This window comes from Mauremys reevesii, linkage group 7 (assembly GCF_016161935.1).
Source record: "Mauremys reevesii isolate NIE-2019 linkage group 7, ASM1616193v1, whole genome shotgun sequence".
Classification (NCBI taxonomy): Eukaryota; Metazoa; Chordata; order Testudines; family Geoemydidae; genus Mauremys; species Mauremys reevesii.
In genome coordinates, this window is record NC_052629.1 from 28,964,232 (window position 1) to 28,985,303 (window position 21,072).

A 21,072-nucleotide genomic window follows, 5' to 3' on the forward strand; every position below is an offset into this window, starting at 1 on the left:
TGGGGGTTCTCACAGCAGATCAGGGTAAGGCTGGCTCCCAGAGTCAAGGATTGGAGTGACCTAGAAGATCACCGGTCTGGATAACACCAGAGGGGAACTTCACACAGCTGTCATTCAACACAGGGTCCAGCTTCTTTGTATAAACCAATCTTTCCTACACCAGACATGCATATTTGGCCATCGATGGCCAAAGTGCAAGTGCAGTGGCTCTTAGTGTTGGGTTGGTTCCCCATTTTTAACTTCTAAGCTTCCTGTGTAAGTTGTTCTAGATCAGTGGTTCCCAAACTGGGGTTCATGAACCCCTGGGGGTTTGCAAAATGTTACAGGGGGTTCTCAGGGGGAAAAATCTCTAATGGCAGACAGAGCTGTCCCTAGGGACCCCAGGCAGCCTGGGGCCCCTTGACTTCCAAGAGCTAAACAGATCAAAGCAAGCATATCTATCACACTGAGGAGATTTAAACTTCAAGACTCCTTATAAGAAATGGAAAAGAAGGTGAATATTTTTTGCTGTTTTTAAAATTAAATAGGCAGCTAGTATTGTTTTTAAAATTATTATAAAAAACAATTTAAGCTTTGTTGTAACATGCGTTGTTTGCCAGGACTGCTCAAGATCTGAATGCTTATGTAGGAGGAACTCTTTGAGTTGGCTTCTTAAATACCTTCATGCTCTTTCACATCTGATAGCCCTTGATGAAACGTAGGAGCCTTGTCTTATAACAGGCTTATTCAAAGTAATACAAGCTCCGAAAGTGAGATCTTGGAAGAGTGTTGCTGTTTTCATAATGTAATAAAAATACTGTAATAATGATAATAAAAAATAGTGTGTAATAAGCATTTCATAAAAACAACTTCTATATTTCCAAGATCACTGCTTTTATAACTTATACTCAGGTAAAGGAGAAAATCCCTGGAAATATTCATTTTTAGGAGGGGGTTCGTGAGACTTGTCATTTTAGTGATAGGGGTTCACAGTTAAAGTTTGGGAACCATTGTTCTAGGTGCTAACTTTGCATTTTGTCTTTTCCATGTGTGCCTTAAAAGACAGAGTGTGCTCTAGCATTATTCCAAGATAGACAAGATTCTAGCAATAGGCAAGTGATACCCAATTCCAGATGATGATAACTTCTCCATTGGCCTCACAATTGCGAAGATTGAAAAGTCACTTGCTTTTTGGCTGGGTTAGCAAGCAATTGGTTCTTCTTGTGATAAACTGAGAGCCTAGACAGCACCAATATTAACATACGTTCGATCTGGGCCAAATCCTTGGCCTGGGCAGCAACGCATAGGTCGTTGGCATAGATAAAACTTCTTGTGCTGAGATGGATTGGTTGATCGTTGATGTAGATGTTGAAAAGTATTGGCAAGAGTACCTCCCTTGTGGTACGGCATTTGGTACCACATGCCTTGCGGTATGGCTTTTTTTTGTTGCCACCATTGGCTCCACTTCCCACATAGTTTGACATACAATCTGTACTAAAAACAACATTTTTATCAGTCATCATGAGGTGATGATCTTTCATCATGTTATATATTTTAGTGAGGAGCCTACAGTGATTCACTGTGTCATATGCTGCTGATAGGTCGACAACGTTGATGTTGGAACTATTTTTATAGTGGGAGTGCTCAAAGTCATTGAACAAAACTGTAAACCTGTAAACACAGAAACCACTTCAAGTCAGGGGGTGTTACTGCACTCCCAGCACCCCTAGTTCCAACACAGCCCTGTTACCATACCATTTTCAAAGCCATCTTTAATATATTGAGTGATGTTCAGCACTTGATTTGTGCATGACTTGCCTGGGTGGAATTCAGCTTGCTCTGGGATTAGGTGCATTTCAACAAGTCATGATAGATGGTTTACAATTAGATGCTCGTAGAAATGTAGAAATGACTTAGTAGTGATACAGGCCTAACGTTCTTCAGCTCCATTACATTCTTTCAGGAGTGCCACAATACGTGCTTGTCACCAGATCTTGGGTACTTAATATGAGGCTGAGCATGTGCTAAACAACTTGATTAACTAGTTCTTTGCTGCTGGTCTGAAGTGTTTGATTTGTTCTGTACAGGTGTCACCTAGATTGGTGGCCTTGCCATTCTTGAGGGCGTTAATTCTGGATATTAATTCAGTCATGTGCCCTAAAATTATAACTGTATTATCACCTTGTGTTCTTGCCACTCAAACCACATCTTGGGTTGTTTGTTTGGCAATCTGTAATTCTCTAGGAGTTGGTGTGTGTGACCTAGTCTGCAATTACATTGTAGTGCTGCTCTGCTTCCTTTGATCATTAGTTATTCATGCTTTCTTGCTGCTTTGGGTCATGTTCACACACTCTGTGAGATTCTGCCATGACTTCTGCTTTTCATCCTTTAGTACAGAGACTAGTTCTTTGTTAGCTGTGATGGTATCCTCAGCAAATGAGTCCGCTTCAAACTTCTGTTTCTATTTTGCATACCGATCCAATAACTCAGATATTAATCCTGGCACATAATTTGTAATGCAGTCTTGTGGAATATGTTTCCTTGAGACAGTATGCACCACACTGACAAACTGATGATAATCTTCTGGTATTGGGTCTATCTTTCTTACAGTGGCATTGAGGTAGTTGGTGAAGCCCTTCTATTCAGCTTTCTTAAAGTTAAAGCTGTGCCGGAATGGTACTGAGTTAGGTGTTATGGCTGCATTGATCTGGATGGCGATAGGCTGGTGATGTGAATGTGGAACCAGACCCATATTAAGTTTGTTGCATGACAAATACCAGATTAGGGAGGTGGCTCCATTTCCATTATCTGCTGTTGAAAGAACTGGAAGGTGTGGAGTCATGAATTAAGTTCAAGTTGAGTGCATTTGCCCACAGTTCAACTAATTCACTATTTTTATCAGTTACACTATAGCCCTGTTTGACTCTGTGATTGTTAATCACTTTTGATCACCCATGTTTTGTCATGTTTGAGGTGACATGGGCTAGCAACCATAAATTGTTTGCATGGTAGTTTGTAACCAGACATGATGGAAATGCCACCACTGTCGACAGTCAGGACATCAATGTCATTGGTGAGACAGGTAAATAAGTAGCACTGTGGTATTCTTCTGTGAGGTAAGTAAGTAAATGGGGGTAGATGTAAGAAACAGACTACACATAAGAAGTCAGTGGCAAGACTCCCACTCCCAGTCCCATGCACTTATCAGATTATGACCTATTGTTTTAAAGTGCAGATCTACTCTGAAAAGTGATTGTAAAAATAGTACAGTGGATTTGTTTTATTGTTTTCAATAATATCTGTAATCCATGAGCTCAGATAACAAGTAAGATGTGTGTTTGTAACTGTAATACTGCACACTCTTACCTGGCTCTGAGAATCAAAATTACTTGCTTCTATATTATGCATCAACAGTAATAAAAGGTGATGCAGTTCAAATTATGCTTTCACTGACACCTGTGCAAACCCATTGCTTTCAATTCTGATGTGCAAGGTGGCATAGAATCTGCAGTTCATACTGTTTTGTCTCTATCATTCTAAGAGAAGTAAAATATATAATTTTATCATTAGTCAGCATATATGACTGATACCCAATAAATCTTTTCTGTGTTTATAAGAAAATGCTATGTTTACACTAGCACTTTTCGGAATAGACCCACACTCTGAGGATGAAAAATTGATGCCTCGCAATCTAAAGGAAAAACTGGTTTTCAATTCTACTTCAAGCCAATTTTGACTTGCTGTGGATTTGGCTGTGAGTAGAAAATGGCAGTTTTATCATAAACTGGAAATTTTAAGCATCCCAAGACCTGCAATCTTCTTATTGATTTTTAGATTGTTTGAAATTAACTATGTAATGTGTATACAAGTTTTAAAAATTGGAGAGTGATCAGCATGTCTAACAAACTCCAGATTGTGGTGGTGTTATCTCAGTATTCACACAGCTATTTCACTGATAGAATTTTAGGGCTCATTATCATTTCCCACCTTGTTTGTTGATCACAGAATACCTCTCTTTAGGGACATGGAAAATGCAACCCCTGCAATCTCAAATGCAGGGGGGGCTTTGTTTGAACGGGTGGAGGAAAAAAGGATAGTGACTCCTTTATAGGTCCTCCCTTTCCTCAGGAGCTGGGGGCAGAGGGTACAGCTGGGGTGAGGGAGGCATTACCTGAGCATGAGAGAGAACCAGTGGGTCCTGTGCATGTGTGGGAGGGAACATAAACTCTGTCCCTCCAGCCTGAGCTTATCACATTGATATCAGTGTATCTGTGTTCCTAGCCTTATTGTAAGGGTAGCTTCTTGACATGTTCCCTTGAGGATACTGATTTTCCCCCATTCAGTACATTTCCTTATTTCAGCTGCTAGCTTAAAAAAAAAATTTAAAAGGACAATGCTTTCTTCATCCATGAATCCTTGGCATGACTGTGTTTTTGTAAATAATCTATACTACTTTTGTAACTTGCTTCTTTTTTTAGACCATTTCCAGTATTTCCAGGAACTTCTGCTCTAGAGAGAAGGCTTGTTGTTTTCCTTTAGATCCAGTATCCCTGAATCTTAAGGATGTTGATTTTTCTCTGTGCTTATAGTTAAGTCATCCTGGAAGCAGATAAACTCTCTATTAGAACAGTTCAGGACAAAATGGAAACATTTTCCCACTTCCCTGAGATGCCAGAAAATGTTGACTCTAACCACGAAACTTAGGTCTTCCCAGGTAGAACTTACCTAGCTTGTACATGTTGTGTATTTAAAAGTTGTGACTACAGTTTGAGAATGTGGGAAATGTAATTCCAGTCAAAGTAAGTGTGCTAGTCAGTGTCCAGTGAAAAAAACCTCTGAAAGTCTGTCCTGGGTTAAATGGTCCTTTTAGTAATTACATGAACTCTTAGGGTGAAATCCTGGTCCTGCTGAAATCCATGGCAAAATATTAATGGCTAGGTTAAGGTATAAAATTCTGCTGCTTTAGTATTGTCAGAGTTCTAACAACACTGGCAAGGTAGGTATATTCTGCTAAGTGAGCAGAATTTGTCTCTCTGTTTTAAAATATGAACATACTTTAACCAAAAATGGAAATCATTTTAGGTCTTTTTAAGGTTCCTCACTGTGGCAACTTCAAGTGGTCTAACTGCAGTTAGCACAATTCCTAGAACAAATTTTCAGTACTTAGTTTTTCTAATTAAAACTATCATCTCTCTAAAGGTAGGATTCATAATGGAAAGCTGTAATAGTTTCTGACAATCAGCTTGTTGAATTATAGGAGCCTGTTCTTAAGTAAGTTGCTACTGGCAGGGTTTTGGGGCAGGATCCCAAAGCCTGCAATTAATTTAGAATTATTTTTATATGAAAGACCTGCTACGAAATAATGAGAACATTTTGGTTTTTTTCCCCCCTGAATCCTCTTGCATATATTAAGAGGAAAATAAGGAGTGTTGACCCTGGCTTGGAAAACCAGCTGCTATTCTTATGCATAAAAGCTACTTCCTGCAATATGCTGGGGTGTACAACAGCATATTTGAGGTTAGGATGCAGTCAGTTCTTTGGAAGTTCATGTTTCTTTACAGCTTTCCTTGCCCCTACATTATATATTTGCTTTTTCAACAGGTCTGTATTTACTGTGTTGCTGCAATTTTGTGGACAGCAGCCAAATACAATTATCCACCTGATCACAAACTAGTGTTGCCAAGGAAACTAAAGACTCTTCTTCTGGATATGGCAAAAAGAAACTCTGAAGAAAGGCCTTCTATAGCTGATGTAATTAAGGTGACTTGATGAAGCTGTTTTATAATATTAGGTGTTCAGTCATAGCTAGAAACCTATTTAATAATGAATTTGAATATCAAAATATTAATTAATTTTTGGTTATGGCCTGATAGCTCACTAAATGGTAACCAATTACTTTTCTGGTTTTGCACTTTAATGGTGCCCTTTAGGGTTAATGGGTGTGTTTTAATCAATATTGAAGTTGTCAACCAGAGAGTTGGAACAAGTTAATAAGACTTCCTGAATTGGATTTAAAAAAAATTAAATACTTTATCTTGACAATGCTCCTCTATTACGTATCTTAATTGAGTGGAAATTTGTCTTAATTCAAAATGTTTAATACTTTTAGATATGCAGTAGTTATCTACTTGAACAAAGTATAAACAGCAAAAAGATTCTGGCATTTTTGAGTAAATCTGCCTTCAAGGTAAGAGTAATTTTTTTCCAATGTATTATATTTTTTCCAATTATCTCCGTACAACTTGTTCCAGTAAGATTTTTTTTTATGCTGGCTGTGTAATTCTTTTGTTCTTTCAGTTTTGTAAATTCTTGTAAATGATTAGGTGGTTACTCCTGTGGGGATATCATTAATATAAAAGTATTTAGGTACTGCTGAGAGTGAATATTTTTCATTCCATGTAGGAATATGAAATAGATTATGAAAATTGTATTCTGTTTTTAGAAAGCTTTGCTGATTTCTAATGCCTGCTTGTAGCTATATATTCTAGCAGCTACATTTAAGTTCACTGTATGTGAATAATTGACTTCCAGATTCTCTAAGTCTTCAAAGCAATGTTATTAAAATCAGTTCTAAATCGAGCACAGCTTGCCGAGTAGTTGGGTATTCTAATTTAAGGCTAAGACATTGGAGGAGTCTAATGTAGAATCCCTAAAACCCAGTTTAGGAGAGAGCATTTTTTTACGCTTTTGTTGTAGCTGTTGCAATGGAGCAATGAATTTGTATGAAGAACAAATATTTTGAGCCAGTGAAATATAGCAGTGTGTCAAACTTCAGCAAGAATTATATAAAGCTAAGAATTCAAGGAAAAGAGAGAATGGTGAATCAAATATAAAGTTTCTCTTCTCTTTTTGGGTGCCTCTCTGCAGACTTAAGTTCTCCCCTCTTCCTGTGCATACCAGTACAAGATACATTTGATTTGAATACTAAAAATATTGGAATTGCAAAGTAGTTTTAAAGCATCTAAAAATGGCCTGGGATCTCCATGTCATACATGTTGTAATTGTGCTCACTCTCATGGTAACCCCCTGTTAAATAGAGAAATCTGGTTACTATATTCTTGTAAATATCTCTGTAAATGAAAACTCACTATTCTAATGATTGTTTTGTTTCAGATATTTACATGGCAAGGATTTGTAAACCTCTTAGTACTTCCTAAAACCACAAAACAAACACATACACAACTCCCTGCAAAATATCTAGTTAGGATCTCAAAATATGGTGATCTACATCAGTCTTCATCGACAGAAGTGAAAGAATAGTAGTTCTCTGTAGTTCTGTGTTTGATTATACAGCTTTAGATCAATTTGCTTTCTATTTAACACAAATATTCTGAAGTGCCCTCTTTAAATATAGATTTTTAACATAAAAATATAATGAAATATAATCATTAAAATATTGCTCAAATGAATGTTGTAACAAAAAAGCTTATGCTAAAAATATTAAATAATATGTTTTCTATTTGCATACAAATATACCAATTAACAGATTGCAATTTTCAGTTATCCCATAGGTATTATCAAGAGTGCTAGCATTTTGTACCTAATAATTTTTCTCTGCAAGACTTGACATAGCTCTAAAGCTGCTTCTTATTACTTCAAAGAATTGTAATGTAACAAAATTGCTTAACCATTGCTAAGTTCCTACTCACTTAAAGATATCTGCAGCCTTCCAAGTCATGCAGGATATGGAAGACTGTAAACCTGCACCTGTATTCTCCTTCTGTGATCCAACAAGGGCACCCACACTCAGCCTTCTAGCTCCCCAGCTATCACTTCTTGGGCAGAGACATGCATCTTTCTCCCTCCTGACCAGGATATTTCCACACTGCACAGTTCCCTGCCTAAACTGCGAATTCCCCAGTAGTGCCAACTGTCTCTGCAGGCCTGCTCTGTTTTTCTCCTCAGAGGCTATAAACAGCTTAATTACCCACATTGTTTCCATACAGTTCTTTCCAAGCAAGTACATTTATTCTTAGGGTACAATCATTACAAAGAAAACATATTAAAAACAATAAAAGAACCTATACAAATGCTAATAAGTTTATCAGAGATTACCCCCACCATCACCACAAGGGTTCTGGTCAGTGTCAGTCCTTCCAACCCTTCTCTAAAGACTGGGGTCTCCCCTGTGAAGGAAGATCCTGTCTGTTTGCTGGATAAGAATGAAGGCCCTGAATCAGATCAAACTCAGATTATTTATCCAAGAGTCCTTTATTTGTCTGCTGGTCTCTAGAGAATCCAGTTTGAACCAGTATATGAAAGTCTGTCCAGGTGATGGTGCCTCTCTGTGAGGTATTATAATCTGAGTGAATTTGCCTAATCACTCCCCGCTGTTTTAGTTCCTGAAGGGCTGTGGTTCTCTTCTCCCCCCTCCCCCGAAATACAGTTCCTGGCTTACAGTGATACATTTAGTACAGTACACATTAACTAGGATATTGTAGCAAATTGCCATATCTGTCATACTGGACCATGCAAGAGCCTTGGCCACCAGGCAATTTTCTAAGACAAAGCAGAATCTGTCCCATTCTTTCTGGCTAGCACTGAGCATGTATGTGCCTGATATACTTATCTTGTGTGCAAATTACAAGAAAAATTATTTTAAATCTTAGCTCCATCTAGAGTACTCCAATAACCTAATCTTTCTAGCAGTGGTGTCTCAGGCAATGCCTGGCTTCCATGCCCAGAAAAGAAAAGATTTAGAATGTCCTAAAATTCCTAAATCCTAATAGCCTGCCGCCACAATCTACTGTCATCATTGCCCAGAAATTCAACGGGCTATTGACTTTTCAGACTTTCTTTCTTTATTTCACTTATACTTATCCTTTCAGGGAACAGAAAACAATACTAACATGACTGTCACAGGGCATGAGTGTGGAATACTGACAATAGAGTTTTCAAACAATCTGTAGTCTTGAATTTGTTTAGATAAAGTGCTCAGTTTGTATGAGCTTGGTACAAATAGTTTTACCAGTCAGAGGAGTTCTGCAGCCCCTCCACCTTTACCCCTCAACCCCCACACAGTTGGATCCTCCTTTGGAGATTACAGGTATGCAGAGTAATGAAACACTGTATTAAAGATAATTTTAGTAATAACTTGCTGAGGACTGTTGGAGTAAAGTACATGCATTATTTGTTCAAACTCTGGAACTCACTTTTTACTCTTAGGCTTTCAATGAAGAAATAAACTCTTCTCAAGATAATGTTCCTTTTGAGTTTAAAAATAAAAGAAACAAAATGGATGCTTCAGAGTCTAGTGTAGGTAAGTAATCCAGTTGTTACATGGTTATTACTTTGTTCCAGAGTCAGAATTTACATTATCGCATGAGACTTGCCAAGTAAAGTGCAACACAATTGTGGAAAAAATATCATCTTTTGTTTAAACAGATTATTTACTTTGTCTTTGTATTTTCTGGGTGTTGCTTATCTTTGACCTAATCCTGTTTGTCTTTCAGGATTTGTGCCCATTACTAGTGAAAGTAAGCTGGTAGCAGTTAAAGGACCAGTGCCTTGTCAGACTTCTTTAAACAGTGAGACATGTACATTGCCTGTTGCATTCACCTCTTCTGCAACTCACTTTAAGCCTATTATACTGCAGCAAAACACAGAGCTAACAAAGTATGTATGTCCTAATACAGCGCAAGTTAAAATTGAAACTTCAAACTTAAATCTAACATAGGTGTCCTTACAAAATGCTTTGCTTTTTTTTCAGAGGGACACACACATCCACTCCTGAGCAATTTGATAGAGATGTACAAAAAGAAATGCATATGGATGGTAACAACAAATCAGTATTTGTAGATGATATTGAAAGCCATGCTGATGAAGAAGTTGTAGCTGCACCTGAGATACCCAAGCATGATTTAGACATACAAAACCATTCATCCCAAATACCTTCAAATGAGCAAAATCCAAGCAATATGGTTACATCCACAGTTGAATCGCCATCCCCATCTGATTCCTCATGCAATTTACATGAAAAGAACACTTTATCTGCAATTTCTTCAAGCTCCTCATCTTGTTCTACACCACAGAGGCTGCCTCTTATAAATAACTCCCTTCTCAAACAGGACCCAGAGACAAGAGTGTTAACACTTGTACCAATACAGCTAGCTGTATCTGAGCAAATACCAAATAAACCTCTTGAGTCAAAAATTGCTTATGATTGCTATAATCATTTGCCTGTACTCCTTTCAAGTACAGTAGCAAATTATAACAGTGATATAAATTTACAAAATAATTCCTTCCTTGGCCAGCTACAGAATTATGAGCCCACTAAGGTACAGACCAAACATGATAAAATGAAAGCCAAAATTTATAATTTATCATTGCCTTCAGCTAATCAAATTATTCAGACCAGCTATCTAGAAAACAAAGAATGTAATAGTGAAGTAGGCAGTAGTTCACCTTTACCAGGACCCACATCACATTCATCAGTGAATCAAAATGCATCTTCTCCCTTCAGTGTAGAAATTTTATCCCAGCAGCATGAGACAAATGACACTTTATTACAGAAAGCAGTGTATCTTATACAAGAAGAGTTTGCATTTGATGGCTATCTGGAGTATGGAGTTGAAGTTCTTGCTATGGGTATGCATACATTTATCTTTATATAGAAATATATTCTTATATACAAAAAACAATCCTAAATAATCATATTTTATTTTTTTTAACAAGGTAACTATATTTTCACCTTAAAGGATCTTAAGTTTGACGCTTTCTGTGATGCAGTCTCTGAGAAGTTTTGTGACCTTTATTGGGATGAAAAATTACTGGAGAATCTTTACAAGGTACTAAGTGGGAAAACGACTCCACAAATAGGGTAAGTGTATACTTCCATTCCTCATGCTTGAGGTCTCATTTAGTGCTTTTTCTGCGTCCAAAGTGCACCAGCTTGCCTCATAATCTGTAGCTAAAAGTGGGACAGAATACATCCTCTATCCATTTGTACTTTTACTTGCTTCTTTCCCTTTGCATTATATAATCTTCTCCCATTTTATAAGACTCTTCATAGCTCTCCCCACATCAAACACATCAATCATCTGTCTGAACAGGGGGAGCTCTTGACTTCCCCTCCAGCTCTACATTTGTATGACTCTGTAAATGCTTTGATGTATAGTGGTAGACTTAAGCAAATCCGTGAAGTTAAGCATGTGCTTCAGTGTTTTGCTGAAATGTTACTAATTTAAACTGTCCTTCATCTCTGCTCTTACATAGCTGCAGAATTGCTCTATATTGCATTGTCAACTAAATACTTTTCCCTGTTTGCATAAATTGACTTGAATGGCCTGTGGAGTATTCAGTGCTTCTGTTTGAAAGGTGCTGTACAGTCAAAATTCAATTGTATTGTTCCTACAGTGCAACTTGCACATTTTAGTTTAGTTGTGCACATTTTAACGTGCAAGCTCAAACTTCTGGCTTCTCCTTCTTGTTTTAGGCACAAGAAATCATTGCAACATGGTTTAGGTTCCTCTGCATAACCTTCTGTAGTTTACAGGAGACTGTAAACTGAGAAAACACAATATTGATATATTTCATGTAGTATTTCATCTCTGATATCTGTCTTAAACAATTAAACCATTCGTGTTTATTGCATCTTGTAAAAGAGACATGTTTGTTTGTAAAAAATCTATAATGAGGATCACTGCAGGCAGCATTTAATGCATTTACATCAATAATGTTTTTCCCTCGTGGTAGGGTTTTGGGTTTTTCGTGTTCCATGCCTATGGATTAGACATTTGATCAGGAAGTTTACATACCTTTATAACTGGACTCTAGAACCTTGCATCCTTGAAAGACTTTAGTTCTAGAAGGCCTTGGCTCAGAGAGAGAGAGGATTTGAAGACATCCAGAGTTAAGGTCTATAAGACATGCTGGTCTAGTTGTCTGCTTGGGCTAGGATTTTCGAAGGCATCTAAGGTAGCTATGCACCCAGAAACCATTGAAAATCAGTAGGAATTGCATTCCAAATTCCCATGGTGTCTTTGAAAATCCCAGCCTTGAATGTTGTGGAGGCAGCATACTGATCCATTGTGAGTGGATTCTTGAGGTATCTGAATCAGTCATCCTCAGCATGAAGTGTTGATGTGATGTGTAAGGCTTTGAAAGAGGAAGGAGAACAGAACAAGCATCATCCCCTTCACCCAATAGAAAAAGATAAGCTCAAATGTTGGACCCCAGTGAAGAACTGCCTACAATCTCTTCCTAAGATACTGCATTTCCAATAAAAGACCTTTAGCTGCAGAGCATGGCAATTCTGAATTAATGGTTTAGGCACTCCTGTGAGTAGTGATACCTTTTCCAGTACTTTTTAGCAGATTTCATAATTGAAATGTATGGTAAGATCCTCCCTTGTGGATAGGGTGATGACATGCCTAACTTTGGAAATGGAATATTTCCTATTTCCTATTTCATATAACCGTTCTGATATCATAGTTTTCAATATATTCTTCAGATGATCTCATTTCTGTGCCTCCTATAGCTGCTAGGCAGCTGGTCCAACCATTCATTGGCCATGCCTTAGCAGTTCATCAGGTAGCAAAATATAAATTCTTTCCTAGCTGAATTGCTGAAAGGCATGCAGATGATCCCACCAATGTATTAAGTTGCTGTAGAAGATAAACTGGAGTGGGGAAGAGAGTGGGAAGGCAGACGAATAGAGGAAGGCAGGAGGGCAGATAAAAGTGGACCTGCCAAGTCTGTCTTTCAAACCTTGTTGGGTGAGACAGAAAGGTGCAGTTTGGAAAATGAGAGTGAGTAGTAGTGGTACAGTGAAAAAAAGAAACAGTAAGCAAAAGTATCGAACCCTGATAGGGGATAGAGAATACGCACAGAAAAAAGAAGAAAAATATAGTAAGAACTGAAGTTGTGTGTGTTGGCGGTTAAAATGAATAAAAACAGCCACACCTACATGCTATAAGGTAGAAAATACACTGGAGGATGGGAAGCAGAATGTGTGGTTTGTTTTGTTTTAACAATACCATGTTTAATCCATCTCAGAATCATGGTTATCCTAAATAGGAATGACTTGGAGTCAGACTGCTGCCCAGAGCATGACACTATGATGCTGATTGAATCCTGAGTGGAGGACTGCATTGAGACAGTTTGCCATTTAGTGTAGTACTTGGTTTAAACACAATCTGATGTTCTTCAGATTCTGTTAACCATTGTGCAGCACAATTGGTACTAAAATAATTATTGCACCTTACCCAGCATAGTTTAATGTCCATAAAGCCTTTGAAGATCTTCTTTATAAAATAAAACCTAAAAAATACATAGATATATATATCATGCAGTAGATAAATGTGACAAAGTTCTAGCACACATCGTGGTTTGATCTGTAAGATCTCATTTTTATATTTAAGCTTTTCCTGACATCAATATTTAAGAATATGAAATGTTAATTGTTCCCTGTCCCATTTTATTTTCAGTGTAACTGAAACAGATGGATCAAAACGTGGCAGCATGTTCCACAGTTTGAAGACATCTGACAGTTTTTTGGTCAGCAGCAAACAGACAAAGGGTGAGAGAAGAACTTGTTATTGGGTGTTTGTGTGAATTGGGACCCCACCAAGGACTACAGCCTGTAGGGACTGGTGTTTATAGAGTGCCTGCAGGACAACACTAGCCTCTGAGCTTGCGACAAAGCAAACTACAAAGTATCTGAAAATGTGTTACTATATGGTGACACCCTGCACGGCTCTGGTCTACAATATCTAGCCTACATCACACCAAATGTCATTTAGCGGGTTACCAAATTTAATTTAATTACTTACTGAAGCATGTTATGAATGTTGGAAAAACTCTCGAAGTCCCAATTACTATATGTGCTTATATGCTTGTTCTTTTAATAGGTGTTCTAGTGGTGTGCTTTGATGGAGGAGGGAATCTGTGAGTTAGAATAGTTTCACTGAATCAGTTCAACTCAGTGTGTCAAGAAGGGGCGGCTCTAGGTATTTTGCCACCCCAAGCATGGCAGGCAGGCTGCCTTCGGCGGCTTGCCTGTGGGAGGTCCCCGGTCCTGCGGATTCAGTGGCACACCTGCGGGAGGTCCACCGAAGCTGCAGGACCAGCGGACCCTCCGCAGGCAAGCCGCCGAAGGCACCCTGCCTGCCGCCCTCGCGGCGACCGGCACAGCACCTCCCGTGGCTTGCTGCCCCAGGCACGTGCTTGGCGTGCTGGTGCCTGGAGCCACCCCTGGTGTCAAGTTTAGTTCCAAGGAGAGCTGAGAGCCTTAGTAAATGGGTGAACTAACGCTGATTCTTCTCTAAAGTCTCCGATCCTGATATTGCTTTGTCTGCTCAGCATGGCTTATCAGAATTAAACGTGTTGTACTGAATAGTAAAATAAGTGACCTAGCAAGGAACCTTTCAGTTTAAAAACACAAAACAAAAACCCAACCTTTTTACAAGGTAATCTAGGGGTTTTTTGTGCATAATTTATAACCAGCACTACCTAATATATCAGACTTAAAATGACCATTTCTTACATTTTGGGTAAAGGGCCACATTCATGAAAATACCAGTTAGAAAGCAAATGTGTAAATTAGAGAGGAGCTACGGATGTTGATGATAACATACACTGTGTGTATGTATCACGTGCCTTCTTCTGTGGGTTGACCCACAGAGGGTCCTTGGACTATGGAGCACCATTTAAAGTATGCGTGGGGGCACAGATTTGCCGCACACCTGACCCTCCGCTTCCCCTTCTCAGGTGTCCCCATCAGCAGCCTGACCCCAGTCCCCAATCCCATGAGTTCCTTACCCAGTGGCTCCAGATTTGAGTTAGTGGCACTGTGACTTGGCACCCAGGACCACAATGGCAGGTCTGAGTGGCACTGCAACACCCCTCCCCCGCATCATGACAGAGGGGCGGGTGTGCTAAATTTGAGTCAGTGGTGTTGCGACGTGGCATATGGGGTTGCAGCACCACTCAGGATTGGCCCAGCCAAAATATGGTCAAGCTGTGACCTGGGTGCACCAGAGCCTATGGGTCTATTACTAGTGTCAGCTAAGGGAGGTGTCCTCAACTCAGGTGGTTATGGAACTGTTTTCTGGAGTCCAACATCCATTTCTGCAGGTCAGGTGACTGTTTTCAGCACATGGATTCACTGAATTGACTTTTTGAGAGAACATTGGCCTGCTGCAGAAGCCACAGCCTCACTCCCACAAACTCCATTCTTCATGGTCTCAAGTTGGGAAACCTCCCAGACTTCAGTACTCCTAAATGTCTGTTCTTCCAAACACAGTGTGCAACTGCACACTGGGATTGCAAAGCACTCACAAACTAATCCAATCATTGACTGTCATTTCAGTCTCTTGAGGCTGTTAACAGCTGTTGTAAGGCCCAACACAGTTTAGGGGATTGGTCCTGTGTCCAACATCAGTAAGACCTGCTGAGTGCTAAAGTAAGTTTGGTGCCCAAAAATCCCCTTTGTCAACTTGCTCTGTGTTCAGTTTGGCTCTAGCAGAGGACCTGGCCTGCTATGTATGGCCTCTGTGTCCTTTGTAAAGAGCTTTGAGACTTATAGATGAAAAAGCATTATATAAAAGCTAAGCACTTATTTACTAGTGGGTGCATATGTTTATGAGCCACATTTATTTTTGTGTGCAGCCTCTATCCCAGCCTATATATTTTAGAGCTGCTGTACATGTTCAGCGTGCATCTTTATTGCATTTTACAGAAACTCTTGAAGTGAGGTTTAATAGTTCCACACTTCGACAATATTTTTGACCTTGGGCATTTAAAAGTGTAGTTACATAATGTTAGTCTTATGCCCTTTAAACTTATGGGTCACCTGTTTTTTGTCACTCTATTTGCCAGCAAAGTGCTAGTACCCTTGGATTACTAAGATATCTGGTGGTGGTTGTCATGACAACTGACAGTGCCACAGTCACAGGGCATAGGTGGCTTGACAACTGCTTTTCATATGCCTGGCATTTAAATCTAAAAAAATAAACCGAAATTTAGATATGCTCCTACATATGACTGTTTTATTTCTTTGTTCTCTTTAAAAGGGAAAGAGAGACAGGTGGCCTCTGACACCAAGGCAGTGCCCACTACAAATATATCATTGGCTGAAATGGACTCGGATGAGGTTCCACGAGATAATTTTGAAAAAGAATTGAGGCTGCAGAAGGTTATATTAAGAACAGAAAAGGGTGGAAGTTGTTTACAAAGTAATGATTGTCTCAGTCCTGACTTCATAGAAGAGAATAGAGAACAAGAAGAGGAGACTTCTGAAAATAATTACCCTGTCTCCCCCAGCTCATCTGACTTTCAAAGTTGTAGGCCTGGTTGGAGCAGTGCATTCTACGGGGGTGAATGCTTTAGTTCAGAAGTTTACAGTTATATGAAAAAACTTGGAAAGCAGGAAGTAAATGAGTCACAAAATATAGATTCAAAAAGAGTGGTAAGTACTTTGATTTATGAAAATTCAAGATGTATTGTAATGCTCATTGATAAAGGTGGGATATTTAACAATAAAAACCAGGAGGGGATGGTCCTCTTTTTCCTCTATGTTAAATTAACGTACAATCCTTTATCCTGCTTACAGCAGGTCTGAATTGGGCCTAAGTGTCTTGAGTCATTAATGTCCAATCATTGGCAGACCCTGGATCTCCATTTGGTTATACAAGATTCTACAGTTCTCTTTGAGACAAGGAAAAAAGAAATTGTAAAGGTTTATAGGTCTCAGGTATAAGTTGTAGTATAGTGTGGCTCCTCACCCTGGCCATATGAGGTTATGAACATAATGAAATTGCATCGGCCCATTGAAGTCTTTGCCTCTTGTTGATTCTTAAATCATAATCCAAAATGCTGCATTATTGTATAAATGGTATAATAGCTTGGTCGTTTAAAGGGAGTTGTAGCAGGGGGAGGGGAGGATGGTGTACATACGTAAATTAAATGCCACGCTGAAAGCTCTGACCTCAAAGCAGGGATGCCTTTAATATGGAATGAGTTACATGGTCTTTATGTTAACACAGGCTTCCCTAAATGGCTTGCAACCTAGTTTTACGAGTAGCATCCCTTACACCTAGGGATTCAGGGCTTGTCTTCACAGTAAAGTTAACTCAAGTTTTAACTTGAGTTTTTGGCCTTAACCCCAGTTACTTCCATACCAAAAGATCTTTATTCAAGTGTCATGGTGCTTTTAACTCGACTAGGCTGGCCCCTCTGAGGTATAGGCTAAACATCGAGTCAGCATAACTCATCAGCTGCTGACACATCCATTCTGTAGTGTGGATGCAAACTAGCTCTGCTTGAATCCTGCTGCTCCTTCATTGCTTTCCCACAATGCCATCCTGTGCCCAGAAAGGACCAGATTTGCTCTCCCACACACAATTCACTTGGAAAGAATTCACAAAGAAACTTTGCTTATTGCAGCACAAAACCATGGGATATGCCCCCAGAAGTCTTAACGACACACAGGAGTGATTGAGGTACCATTGTGGATAGAGCAGCTTGAGTGTTATTTTGCTGTGTGGCCACTCTCACTTGAGAGGAGTAATTTGAATATAAACAATTCTAGTAAACTCATCCGTGAAGACATACTCTATGGTCTGAAAATGGGTCTGTCTGTCTAGCAAGCGCTATTAATCCTGCTGTCTGATTTATCTTTGTATCTGTCCACCGTGAACAATCTATTGGATTTGTCAATATATTTCTAAATAAATATAACGAAGTGCAACTAAGTAATCAGAAATAACAGACATAAACCCTTTGCTTCCAAGTAATTAGTTGAAATACCACTTGGTCCACTCTCATTGATGGTTTGGTGTAAGTGAAACAAATAATAATCTCATTCCAGTTCATTGCAATTGACACCTTTGTTTGCAGTCTCAGCAGGGAGGTTAAGGATTGGATGAGTATGGAGGTTCAGTTGTCCTCCTTACCCCTCATGTCAAGTGCAGGTACATTAGTGAAGCAGCATGGGAAACTTGACCTATGATTGTTGTGTGTCAAAAAAGAGAACAGACTTCTTCAGGGCTGTCAATCTAGCAATTTGGGCATATAATTCTATAGCGGCATAGAATTATATATGGTCAGTTAAATACTGCTTGGGCATATCAGGTACAAAAAGAAGAAAAGGATTACATGATCTCCATTGCTCAAAGGACTACTTTCTGACTGCAAATTTGTAAGGAGTTTTCTTGAGTATCTCCAGTGATTTTTTTCCCCCCCAGCCCTACCCTACCCTGACATCCGCTTTTTTTTCCCTGGGATTTTATAGATTAAGTGATTTAGTTTGATCCAAAAACATCTCTGCTCTTTGTCGGTGGTTTTATTATTATTATTATTATTAATTATTATTATTATTATATAACTTCCTGGAGTACAATATAAATGAAGCAATGTTTAAAGTAATTTTGAGTGTGTCCCTTTTGCTTTTACTTGGAAAATTAGTGCATATTAGTGTACGTTGCTGCTGTTTGCACTACCTGCATAACTGGTAGATTTACACAAACACCTTCTAACTTGCATTTTCCTTATAATGTATGTGGCAACATTTATCATGAGTTAGAAAAGAATATGGGAGGAAGAAGTTAGTTTTGTGAGGAATCCTTGCAGAGAGTGATACTTTGGTATCTAAGACATTCTTTTTTTATCTCTGTTATACTCCATGTATATTGTGAAAAGTATAACAAACATCATGTACCAAGTGTAGGTACAGTTTAAAGTTGAGCAAATGCATCGGGAATGCACATGCTTACCTCACTGAGGATCTGTGCATTATATTGATAGTTATATTAATTATAAGTAGCTTCAAAAGTCTTTGTGGACAGAAGTGAGCCTGATTCTGATCTTGCTCTGTCGACTCAGTGGAGTTACATGGATGTCCAGCTGGTGCAAATGAGATCTGAATTGGGAACTATTATATGTTTGGGCCATATCTACACTACCAACTTTGTTTGACAGAAGTTACATTGGCGTAAAGTTCGTATATTGCTTGTGCACATGCATGCTCAGTGGTTTGCGTCGGTGCTTTGTGTACTCACCATGTGTGCTTGTAGCAATCCAAAGTGCAGTGTCTCATGGGTAGGTATCTCAGTGTGCCAGGCGCCACTGTCTGTCACAATGAGTTTTGGAGGATTTTTGCAATGTGTACAGGGTAGAAATGAGCTGCTCAGGGAGCTCTGGAAGCTGAGTGTCAAGTTCCCATCAAGCAACTTTCTCTATCCCATAATGCCATCCCTATCCCATCATTTTCTCACCTTTTTAAAAATCCCCCAAACCACATGGCTTTTCTACACTAACTTTGTAGTGTAAACTAGATCTAAATGTATAAGCAGGGGTAAGGTAATGAATTACAGATAATAGAAACGCTCAGTATATTACAATGAAAGTCCTGTATAATATTGTTGTGGAAAAATTCACCCACGCATCATTTTGATCAGAGACTCAGCCTGAGGCCCGTTTATTGATGAACACACCAACGCGTTGGAGGTAGCAGTTGTCGGAACTGCTCCCCCAATGTTAAGCACGCAGAAGCTTTTAAAACTTAAAACCGCGAACAAATTACACACTGTTAAGTAATAAGTGACCATATTCGGAATCAAATTACACACACTTGAGTAACAGTGACCTTATTAGGAAAAATAGAGTTAGGGTCTTTTGGTACTTTCCAGCCATCTGTTGCAACCTTGCCTAGGATGGGTGCAATGTGAGTAGAGGGCTTTTTGGTGGTTACAACCTTGCCTTTTATGGGGTGCTTATTATACAATTGTCCTTTTACAGGGTCCAGTTGCACAAATGGGGTAGGAAATGGCATGGTTACACAAATGGAGTACAGGGAGGTATGGTCTATGATTGATTCACACTTACAGGTTACCTTATTGCTTCACACAAGCGAATATTCTATTTTAACAGCAGTAGGCACATATTGCAAATTGTTCCTGTTCTGGGGGCTTTCCATCGCCTGCCCTCTGTCCCCCCCTCCCCGCATCCCAACCCCTGACTGTCTTTGTCAGGGAGCACAGTACTTAGCTTAGCTCAGGTTTTGGGCCTGTCAGCTTCCGGCCGGGCCCAGGCCAAGCAGAAAAGCCAAGACCCATAATTTCCCCCACAATATCTAAAGTCTATTTGTAAATAATTTAAAAAAAATTAAACTCAATGTGGACTTTTCCAAATAAGGAATAATGTAACGTGATGTGTTGTGATAGATACAGGGTCAAACTGAGTTCTAGTGTACGTTCTGTTCACTTCTTGTACAATATAAATACCCTTTGAATGCACTGCAAAAGAAAAATCCATTTTCTAAGTAATGCATATATAATTTAAGACAATACATCCTGCCAGATATTTATGTACAGAAGATCTCTAATATGTTTTTAAAAGTATAGAATCTTAGATTAATTATTAAAAAGACTCCATTTGAATCTTTGTTGTCTTGCTATTTTTTCTATTTATTACATGTTTTTGTTATTAATACACCACAGGATATTGGATTAAAGCCTTGAGCAGTTTTCAGTCTAGTGCCTTTTTTCCCCTTAAAGCCATGCTGTAGTGTGCCAGCAGAATGATTGATTGTTGCTATTTCATTGACTTTCTGTAAAGCCTGGCGTCTTCCAAAGGTCACAAAATAAGGACCTAAAAAGTTGGCTCTAAATATAAAATTATTAATTTAAATCTTTAAAATTTGCTACAGTATAGACAAGGTTCTTTCCTAAAATGCTGACTTTCCATGTACTCCGTGAGAAACATCAATGTCAGAAAATTAACCATTAGAGTCCTTGTAGATAAAGTTTCTGAAACTGCTACAGAATTTTCGTTTTATATATGTAAAATATTAAATTAGACTTCCTCTGTTTCTTTTTACATTTTTTGTGAGTTATATCAGTATTCTGGAGTGTGTATAGCCTTGAATCAGTCAATTGCAAATGTGTAAAGCTATCCAACACTTACATCTCCCATCCTTTACCTTTTATTCACAGTCAGGAGAAAGATAATATAACAAAAGCAATTGTGTAATAACATAGCATAACTTTAATTTCCGTATCAGCTCCTGACAAGGGAGCCAATCCTTCCCTATTGTGCTCAGTGTGGATTTTGTTGTTTACTTAAAATCCAGAGGTTTGTGCCTTGCTTCTTAAC

The 21,072-nt window shown here is 38.8% G+C and overlaps 1 protein-coding gene across 5 annotated transcripts in view; it reads left to right on the top strand.

Moving 5' to 3' along the window:
- KNDC1 (kinase non-catalytic C-lobe domain containing 1) overlaps positions 1-21,072 on the top strand; it is a 99,992-nt gene that overhangs the window by 51,411 nt on the left and 27,509 nt on the right. For all 5 annotated transcript variants that reach the window (XM_039481918.1, XM_039481917.1, XM_039481919.1 and 2 more), the window contains 8 exons: positions 5,581-5,739; positions 6,089-6,166; positions 9,145-9,238; positions 9,432-9,594; positions 9,689-10,566; positions 10,654-10,798; positions 13,407-13,498; positions 15,993-16,387. In XM_039481918.1, the coding sequence (XP_039337852.1) occupies positions 5,581-5,739; positions 6,089-6,166; positions 9,145-9,238; positions 9,432-9,594; positions 9,689-10,566; positions 10,654-10,798; positions 13,407-13,498; positions 15,993-16,387 (2,004 nt within the window). The remainder of the gene's footprint in view (positions 1-5,580; positions 5,740-6,088; positions 6,167-9,144; positions 9,239-9,431; positions 9,595-9,688; positions 10,567-10,653; positions 10,799-13,406; positions 13,499-15,992; positions 16,388-21,072) is intronic.